Raw genomic sequence first — 10,709 nt, 5'->3', positions numbered from 1 at the left:
CCGGAGGGGGTAACAAAAAAAAAAACTTTTTTTTATATATTAATTCCGCTTCCAACATCGTCCAACTATTATGAAAGTTCGTTTCCGTGATTTTTGACGTCGAACAAAAAAAAAAAAGGTAATATGCAGTGGAAACGACATCAGTTAAAAACTCGTTTTAAATATATCAAAGAAAATATGAGGATATTGTATTTATATTTTTTTCCTCATCTGAGGTCCATTGCCATATATATATATATATATATATATATATATATATATATATATATATATATATACTATATATATATATATATTGTATATATCTGTGTGTGTGTGTGTGTGTGTGTGTGTGTTTTATGTATGTGTATATACTATATACATACGTATTTTTAAAAGATATCGAACACATCTCCACAAAAAACCATTAATCTCCAAACGACTTCCCGCCGCCCACCGCCCCATCCCCGCCCCGCCCCGCCGACCTTACATGGAGGACACGGTCTCCATGTGGGCGTGGACGGGCGTGGGTTCCGAGTACGAGAAGGTGAAGGTGGACTGGGTGACGACCTTCGGGTTCTGCAGGAGGTTGACCTGCAGGGGGCGCTGCTGCTGCTGCTGCTGGTTGTGGGGCGGGCAGCACTTGCCCCTGCTGCGGGCGAAGGGCCTGAAGGCGTCGCCGAGCATCCTCTTCATGGACCGCCTGAAGTTCTTGGACATGAAGCAGTAGATGATGGGGTTGATGCAGCAGTGGATGAAGGGCAGCAGCTTGAAGCCGATGTTGAAGCTGTAGAATATCTGTGGGAGGGGGCGTGGCGCGGCAAGGAAGGGGAAGGGGATCTCGAGTTAGTGGTTTTGTAATTTTTTTTCTTTTTCAATTTTTTTTAGTTTATTTTTTTTAGTTTTTAGGTTTTTATTCCGGAGTAAAGTATTTTTGAACAACAATTTTTTCTTCACTTTTTGCCATTTTTTACAATATATATGTTATATTACGAAGATTGTAGTCTTAAGGATTGTTCAAATATATCTATGAGCTAAAAACACTCCTGTCAGCACACATGCACACACACACATATATGTATATACATACATACTATATAATATATATATATATATATATATATAATATATATATATATATATATATATATACAGACACACACACAATGTGCCCCTGTGTGTGTGTGGCGTGCAAGTGTGCTGACGGGAGTGTTTTCAGCTCATAGATATATTTGAACAGTCCATCTTAGGAAACAGAAGGGCTACTTTCATGAGTTTTTTTTTTTTTTTTTGTTTTTTTTTTTTTTTTTTTTTTTTTTTACAATAAAACAATTATCTAGACCACTTGAACCCTTTCTAAAGTACGCTATCATTATCGTCTAGTATAATCAACAGCATTCCCTATATTCATTGCGAAAATATTTCTTCAAAACAACTGAAGTACTGACCCCATTACCCATTACATAACAAAATATGATAATAAGGTGCTCCCACAAAAACCACTGTAATAGTGACTACAGAAACCACTGTAATAATTTCCCGCAGAAACCACTGTAATAATGACCACAAACCTGATCAAATTTTTGAAATCCGAGATTAATGCAGATCTCCATCACGATGGTAGGACCCCAGCACAGTAGGAACAAGATGACCACTACGATCAGCATTTTGATTACCTGTCGGGAAAAGACAACAGGTAGATCAGTTAATTTATAGGACAGAGGGACTTATAGATAGTAATTATAATCTAGTACTCTAAAACATATTTAGATTCCCGTGGTAGGGTAGAGAACGTCGTGAACCTGGGTTCGAATCTGAGTATGGTTCAGAAATCCCTATTAAGTATTGTTTTGATGTAAGGCAGGGACTTGGATGTATGGCCTGCAGTTTCATCCAATGTACGAAAATAAAGGTCAAGGAAATTGGATGGGTGAATATTTTTTGAAGTGGAAAAACAGTCTTGAGAGAGAGAGAGAGAGAGAGAGAGAGATGTGACTTATAGGTAACTTGCACATCTCAGAAAAATCACTAGTACGGAAGGGTAATACATTCTGAAGTGAAAAACAGTCTTATGAGAGAGAGAGAGAGAGAGAGAGAGAGAGAGAGAGAGAGAGAGAGAGAGAGAGAGAGAGGAACATACTGGTAACATAAATGTCTCAGTAAGAGCTCTGTACGGAAGGAGTACACATCTTGAGTAAAAACAAGCGGTAGGAGAGGTAGAGAGAGAGAATGACGTACTGGTAACATTTATGTCCCAGTAAATTCACTAGTGCGAAATACATAACACAATCATCCTAACTGTTTACAATAACACTTTCGACCTCTGCTTTATTCATGTCAAATCGACTTAAAAAAAAAATACCATTTTAATCCACTGCAGAAATACCTTCATTATTAAACCCTAAAAAAAAAATCCAAAATACAACCAGACCCTCAGATGGAAGTCGTAATCAAACTGGCTAATTAGTTTGACTCGACAAGCTCTTTGTAGTGCCATCAGCTGGTCATTGCAATTACCCCGTCATTTGATCGGTTTTTGCGTGGGTAAACCTCGGTTTTCCGTGGTGCCAGACTCAATCTGAGTGGGACAGGGTCTTTGACATTATTATTGTAATTAGGTGCAAAGATTTGAGTGTTGTTGATATTATTATTATTATTATTATTATTATTATTATTATTATTATTATTATTATTATTATTATATGTACCATTCAGATCCTGGTGTTATCAGTGGTCGGTAGTCTTGGGGGTGATGTAATGAAATATGGAGTGTCGATACCGTAGATTTACTCTGTATAAATTAAGTGTGTGTGTGTGTGTGTGTGTGTGTGTGTGTTGACTGTGCATAAGATATAATTTTATATATATATCTATTATATATAGAAAAATATGTATATATATTATATAGAAAAAATGTATATTATATATATATATATATATATGGGGATACAGTTGATGGTCGAAAGCTTTAATCCTATACAAGTAATATATATTTTAAACTACAAGAGTATTTTACTTCATTGTGGATTGTATCCCCATTTACTTAGAGGTACGACATAGTACCTGGCTTCTGCATATATATATATATATATATATATCCTCAGAAAAACCGATCCGTGTTTAAACTCCAATCGTATCCTTCATTTTCATGGTCTCGACTGCGTAACAGCGTTCGGAGCCCCATCCCGTCGGCCTCCTCATTATAATCGTCAATAAAATCATTCTCCCTCGCCGTCACCAAAAAAAAAAAATAAAAAGGAAAAGAAAGCAGCAATTAATACCATTTTTCACAAAAGAAAAACAATTTCATTTTCGTCTTCTAGTGTTTTGTCTCGGCACGAAAATCTGTAACTCAATATTTCGCGCCTATTTTTAATATTTCGTCCAAGTTGCGAAAGTTCATTATTATCTAGCGACGGCAAACTTCACGGAGGGTTTTTCGCGCCCCCCTTGTTAAAAAATACAGATAAAAATTTAAAAATAAAAGTCCATTGTTATCGAAGGATGACGAAAAGATTAGGAAAAGTTATGGCGTGTCTTTTTATATGCAGAGAGACGCTGGTTATGAAAAAGGGGCGGCGCCCTTGTTGAACGTCTGGTCTTAATGAGATTGCAGTGTGCAGGTGTTTGGGTCTTATTAGAATATGCATAGGTAATGAGTTCATCTCTATAATATAATACAATATATATATAATTATCTATTATGATTATATAATATATTACTATATATATATATATATATTATACATATATATATATATATATATATATATATTTATATATATATATATATATCAGTAGAAGGATCCACAGTAATATTCCTGTTTATCAAGACGAAATAAATTCGTAGGAATATTCACAATGCTTAGAGTTAGCCATCAGTCCACAGATGGATGGACGAATGCTCTAAGCATTGTAAATATTTTTACGAGTGTATTTCGTCCTGATTAATTAGGATATTACTGTCGATCGTTTTGCTGATTAATTAGAAGTACGATACGGTGTTTTTTATACTGCATGTATCTAAATATGTATGCATATGTATGTATATGTATATATATATATATTATATATATATATATATATATATATATATTCATTTATTTAAAAAATTTAAAAAAAAAAAAAAAAAAAAAAAAAAACACACTATTTATATATATAATTATATATTATGATTTATTTTCTAATATTTATAAAAATATATATATAGAGAGAGAGAGAGAGAGAGATGGAGAAGAACACTGCGTGACGTTGAAAAAATCTGTCTGCCTACCAATTTAGTATGGACAGCTTCGTGTTTGTGTTCCTGTGTGTGTGTGTGTGAGAGAGAGAGAGAGAGAGAGAGAGAGAGAGAGAGAGAGAGAGAGAGAATAATATTTTGAGATGAGTAAAAAGAGAAATGGAATTAATTAACGATCAGTAAAAAAACATAAATCACGACGGACAGGTAGACAGTGAGAGAGAGAGAGAGCCCAGACAAAAAGACTGGAAGAGAGAGAGAGGAGAAGAGAGAGAGAGAGAGAGAGAGAGAGAGAGAGAGAGAGAGAGGGGAATGAATTACTGGTTTCAGATAAATGAAAATAAAAGACGATCAACATCCAGCAGACAAGAGTTAAACCACGAAACAGATGGACCTTTACAGAGAGAGAGAGAGAGAGAGAAGAGAGGAGAGAGAGAAGACCTCTGACCTGCTTCCTGGCCTTCTTGACGTCCTCGCTCTTCTCCTTGTGCTTCTTGTGGAGATGCCGCGCCGTCGGGGAGGGCGTGCGGGACATATTGGCGGCGGTCGTCGCGTAGGGCACGTAGAGCGAGTTCGAGCTGTTGTAGGCGGAGTCGCTGCCCCCCAGCCGCCCGTTCCGCAGGGCAACGACCCCTCCGACGTGGGCGCGTCCCACCACGGCCAGGTTTCCCCCTCCGGCGGCGGCGGCGGCGGAAGAGGAGGAGGAGGAGGACACCTTCAGGTGGTAGTTGTCGGATGGCGTGGTGGAACAGCCCGTGCTTTTGGGAGAGAGAGGATGGGAGGTTGTTAGTTGAAGGAAGAGAGAGAGAGAGAGAGAGAGAGAGAGAGAGAGAGAGAGAGAGAGAATTGGAGCTGTTAGTTGATAGAGGGATAGAGAGAGAGAGAGAATAGGAGGCTGTTAGTTGTTACAGAGAGAGAGAAAGAGAGGTTGCAGTTAGAGAAAGAGCTAGAGAGAGGAGAATAGGAGGCTGTTAGTTGAGAGAGAATGAGAGAGAGATAGAATGGAGCTGTTAGTTGATAGAGAGAGAGAGAGAATAGGAGACTGTTAGTTGATAGAGAGAGAGAGAGAGAAAGAGAGGTTGTTAGTTGAAGGAGAGAGAGAGAGAGAATAGGAGGTTGTTTAGTTAAAAGAGAGAGAGAGAATGGGAGGCTGTTAGTTGAGAGAGAAAGATCACTGAAAGACCCTTTAGGTCCCAGGACTTGGCCCTGGCCAAGGTTTCATATTCCATTCCATTCCCACCTATCTAAAAAAAAAAAACAAGTCCCTCCCCCTCCCCCATACCCCCTTACCCTCTAGAGCTGGTGAGAGCCTTGATCGTCTTCGTCGACTTCCAGAGTTCCCGGATGACCGCCGTGTAGAAGGCGATCATCAGCAGGGCTGGAATGACAAAGAGAACCAGCAGCTGGTAGGTCAGGAAGACCAGCGAGTCCATGGGCTTGCAGTAGTGGGCCGAGACCCACTCGGTCCTGGACGGGTTCGTGTACACGACGGTGTGGGCCTCCTGTGAATTAAGGTTTTATTTCAATTTAATTGGTGTTGTTGTGGGTTATTGATGAGTGACGTTGCTTCAAGAACAGAAGCTGTGGTTGAAACCTGTAAATTAAGGTTTTGTTTTAATTTGATTGGTGTTGTGGTGATCTGATGAGTGACGTTGCTTCAAGAATAGAAGCTGCGACTGAAAGTCCCGTGAATTAGTTTTTTTTTATCTAATTGGTGGTGTTTTAGGGTGATTTGATGCGTGACCTTGCTTCAATAAATGGAGCTGTGACTGAAATCTCCTGTGAATTAAAGTTTTTTTTTTTATCTAATTGGTGTTGTTTTAGGGTGATTTGATGAGTGACCTTGCTTCAAGAACTGAAGCTGTGGTTGAAATATCATGACAGTCATTTTCCACCTTACAAATCTGAAGTTTTTTGACAGAACTGACTATTTTTATATATTTGATAACTGAAATTGCTTAAAGTTTAATTTTAATCTAATTGGTGTTGTTTTGGGGTGATTTGATGAGTGACGTTGCTTCAAGAACAGAAGCTTTGGTTGAAATATCATGACAAACTTTTTCCTCCTTAAAAATCTAATGGTTTTTTTTTTTTTTTTTTTTTTTGACAGATTTTGGGTATTTTGACTTATTTGCTTAAAGAACAGAACCTGTGATTGTAAATCTGACATCAAGAACGTTTCCCTCACGGCGAATCAGATGCCTTTTGACATGCAAAAACTGTTGTGTTTGGCAGTGTCAGGTCAAGTCATTCTTATGTAAATTTTGCGGTTTGTGGTTTGGGTAACTTTTGATGCCAGAAAGGGCTTATAAAATATCAAAACTTTATGGAACTCTGTTTGAAATCTGACATGAAAAAGCGTTTCCTTGCTCGCTAATCAAACGTTTTTTTACGTATACATCACAGCAATACGTTTGCATAAATCAAAATCGAATTGGAAATCAAAACATTTAAAATTTCCCATCATTTTGCCCATTCGAGAAACAATACCCAAAATCTGTAGTTGACATTTTGCGAAACATCAAAACCCCAGTAAAATTGCTTCAAGGAAAAATGAAATGTTACCGCCCACCCAGCACTTTAGTCACTTATTAAGTCACACGTCACTTAAACACTTAAATCGCGTCCCCGAGCGACGCTTGAGAGCACCTACCATGACTTTGATGATCGGACAGGCCAGAATGAGGGACACGACCCACACGAACAGGACGGACCTTCGGCAGTTACTCATCGTGCACAGTGACCTGGATCTCATGGGGAACACGATTACGATGAACCTGCAATGGCAGTAGGAATTGATCTGTAGTGTCAGTTGGAATTCACCTGCAATAGCTACGAATTAACCAGCAGAGGGAGTTGGAATTAATCTGCAATGGCAGTAGGAATTGACCTGTAGTAGTGGCAGTTGGAATTCACCTGCAATAGCTACGAATTAACCAGCAGTGGCAGTTGGAATTAACCTTTAATGGCAGTAGGAATTGACCTGTAGTAGTGGCAGTTGGAATTCACCTGTAATAGCTACGAATTAACCAGCAGTGGCAGTTGGAATTAACCTTCAATGGCAGAAGGAATTAAACTTCAATGGCAGTTGGAATTCACCTGCAGTGAGAGTGGGAATGAACCTGAAATGACAACAGGAATAAACCTTCAATGGCAGTCAAAATTAACCTGCAGTTACAACTGGAATGAACCTGCAATGACAACAGGAATTAATCTGCAGGGGCAGTTGGAATTAACCTGCAGTGAGAGTGGAAATTAGCCTGCAATGACAGCGGTAATTAACCTGCAATGGCAGTAGGAATTAACCTGCAATGATAATAAGATCTGACTTAGAGCTAACAGGAATTAACCTGCAATGACAGTAGAAGTTGACCTTCAGGGCATCAGAAATTAACCTCCAATGGCAATAGAAGTTTACCTATAATGACATTAGAAATTAACCTGCAATGACAATAGGAATTAACCCATAAATACAATTGAAATGAACCTGCACTGACCAGGAAAATTAACCTGCAATGGAAAATAACTGCAATTGCATTAGTTATGAACCTGCACTGACCAGGAGAATAGGTTGCCTATTAGTCATTGTGAGATGGAATAAGCATCAGAAATATGAGTAATATTATAGAAATACATTTTCATCAAAAGTTTGAATGTGTTTTTCAGTGTTTCCCGCAACGTTAAGTGATTCTATTTTTAATTTCTGTATTTTTATATTCCCTGTAATTATGGGTATTAAAAGTAAAAATAATCAAAGCTTAATGGATCATATTTATTACTGTCTGTCCCTGTTTTTTTTTTATGCGTAACTTCTCTCAACATTACTGATAGGATCCCTGTTCTTATGTTCTTGAGTAAAATTATTATCAGCAAAAACCAACGAGAAAAACAACTTGATACCCTCATGTTGCCCAGACCAGAAAAGGAAAATGAAGCCCGATCCAGAGGAAAGTTTAGCCTAACCACAGAACAACTCAAGACTTGTGACTAACAGACATACCAACCTTTCCAAACTGACTGCTGTGAGATCCAGACATACCAACCTTTCCAAACTGACTGCTGATAGATCCAGACATACCAACCTTTCCAAACTGATTGCTGTGAAATTCAGATACACCAACCTTTCTAAACTGACTGCTGTGAGATCCAGACATACCAACCATTCCAAACTAACTGCTGTGAGATCCAGACATACCAACCATTCCAAACTGACTGCTGATAGATCCAGACATACCAACCTTTCCAAACTGATTGCTGTGAAATTCAGATATACCAACCTTTCTAAACTGACAGCTGTCAGATTGAGGACGCTGGCGGTGAAGGAGAGCATCATGAAGTAGTTGGCCATCTTGCAGGCGGCGCCCCCGGAGTCCCAGAGCACCACGAAGAAGTAGACCGTCTCCAGGGGTACGCAGAGGACCAGCATCAGGAGGTCAGCCACTGACAGAGACACCAGGAACATGTTCGTGGTCGTGCGAGACTTACGGTCGCCTCGGGAAGGGATGGGAAAAAGGATTTTTAGTTTAAGCATAGTTCTACAAAAACACATTATTAGTTATTTAAAAACAAGGCGTGATCCGACTTCCAGCTCACTCGGGGCACGTGTAAGATTTTCCCTGCATGCATAAGTTGTTAACATTATTTTCCTAATTTTTAACGTAAATTAAATCATACTAAAATCTGTGGTCAAATAACGCGTCGTTTCGCAAACAAAAATTAAAATAAATACGCTATATTTTATTTGAAATAGTTATTCAGTACCGTTTAATATGCACGCTATTTATCATTTACATTTTCATTCTAATAAATATGTCATAAATATCCTATCCTAACATTCATGTATCTTTAACTCAACACGAAACACGTTTTTCAGACCTTTTGAGGCTCTACCATATACCTTTCCTACCCGCCACCAACAGCAACAATAACAAAATAGTTTGTAGGCTTACTTCCCGAGTAAGAGAAAAGTTATTACTTATATAGAAAAATTAGTCGTCATATGAAAATAAGTTATAAGTAATATAAAAAGTTATTTATAAAAGATCAAGTTATTGGTTGTAGAAAAAAATTATCAGTTATAGAAAAACAATTCATTAGCTATATAGATTATTAGTTACAGTGCGCCACTCACCTGCCATCAGCAAGATCACTGCGACGTTGCCGATCATTCCGAAGATCAGCGTGATCAAGTAGGTGATGATGTAGACATAGAAGAAGGGGATTGTCTGGTGAAAGAAATATATATATATATATTGTATATGTATATATATATATATATATATATATATATAATATATATATATGGAGGTAAAGTTCACGAAAAGAAGTGATACAATAGAGTAACCGCTGGGAGGCCTTTCAACTGCTCGTCCTTTGCTGAGCAGAGAATTCGAAAGGCGTCGCAGCGATTCACTTTCCTTCGTGGATTTTGCCTTTATCTATATAAATATGTATCCATCACAATTCCAAATTTCTTGATCAGTTATACATTATATATATATAGCCTATTAAGTATTCACAAGAATGTCAGATGGCTACATAACAAGCTTTATTACTTAGCTGATTTAAAGTATAAATTGCTCTTATGTGAAGGAAATATACAATGAAGCATTTTATATGTCTGGCGACTCCACAAACAAACTACCATTATAATGAGAATTAATTCCCATTGCTTTAATGCTAACAAGTGTAGATGAAGCATCACATTTTGTAAAATACATATATTTAGAAATTCCTTAAGTTCACTGTATTCATTTTTCCATAATAAAAACCTCTTCCAAGAATCTTAAGCTTGACGATTCTATATTCCAAAGACCCCCTTCTTACCCAACACATTAAAAGCCCTACAAACCTTCTGAGTGACTCACTGACCTTCCAAGGTCGTCTCAGGTCATCCGGGTCGTCTATGGTGATGGCCATCATCTTGTCCACGGATTCGTTGGCGAATGAGTAATAGTTTTCCGTGTCGTTCGAATCCCAGAGTCCGCCATCTTGGTCCACGTAATCCGCTGGATAGAGGGAGTCGTTCATGGTGGTGACTAGAAAGGAAAGAATCGAAGGATCTAAAAAGAATTCTTGAAGAATCTTTGAAAGAATCGTTGGAGAATCTTTATTTGATTATTCTGGTCTTGAGAAGAGAGAGTCCGTGTTATTTCATTCTTTTAATGATGAATTTCATATTGGTTGAAGATCCATTTAGTATTTTTTATAGCATCTACGGTGAATGTTTTTAAACGCTTAGGGAGTGAATGACGTCAAAGGACCGTGAATAGGTTGACCGTCGAGTTTGTGATCTTCAAATACACCCATTGTGAGCACGGACCAAAATGTTATCAGTAGAAAAATCCAGTATTTGAAATTTTTAATGTTTGGCCTCTTGTACTGGTAATGAATATTTGATCCATTCTGAAATTATTTATTTATTTATTTATTTATTATTATTATTATTATTATTATTATTATTATTATTATTATTATTATTATTATTATT

General features: G+C 37.7%; 1 protein-coding gene across 1 annotated transcript; it reads right to left on the bottom strand.

Annotated features, from left to right (window-relative positions):
- Nucleotides 1-465: 465 nt before the first annotated feature.
- Nucleotides 466-10,249, bottom strand: LOC135207781 (galanin receptor 2a-like). Its single transcript, XM_064239605.1, has 8 exons — nt 10,091-10,249; nt 9,351-9,444; nt 8,497-8,710; nt 6,873-6,996; nt 5,510-5,721; nt 4,668-4,977; nt 1,551-1,655; nt 466-777 (listed from the first exon to the last, which is right to left on the bottom strand). The coding sequence occupies exons 1-8, from the start codon at nt 10,247-10,249 to the stop codon at nt 466-468; spliced, it is 1,530 nt and encodes a 509-aa protein (XP_064095675.1).
- Between the last annotated feature and the right edge of the window lie 460 nt (nt 10,250-10,709).

Source organism: Macrobrachium nipponense, chromosome 34 (genome assembly GCF_015104395.2).
Source record: "Macrobrachium nipponense isolate FS-2020 chromosome 34, ASM1510439v2, whole genome shotgun sequence".
Lineage (NCBI taxonomy): Eukaryota > Metazoa > Arthropoda > Malacostraca > Decapoda > Palaemonidae > Macrobrachium > Macrobrachium nipponense.
Note: the sequence above shows the minus strand (reverse complement) of the source record. Positions and strands in the feature narration are given on the sequence as shown.

What these genes read in the sequence shown, in the direction of transcription:
- LOC135207781 (XM_064239605.1), bottom strand. Translation starts at nt 10,249, where the DNA reads ATGAACGACTCCCTCTATCCAGCGGATTACGTGGACCAAGATGGCGGA. An exon ending in AGTGATCTTGCTGATGGCAG is followed by an intron (nt 8,711 to 9,350) that starts GTGAGTGGCGCA and finishes TCCCTTCCCGAG; the next exon opens with GCGACCGTAAGTCTCGCACG. An exon ending in TCAAGAAGGCCAGGAAGCAG is followed by an intron (nt 1,656 to 4,667) that starts GTCAGAGGTCTT and finishes TTTTCCCGACAG; the next exon opens with GTAATCAAAATGCTGATCGT.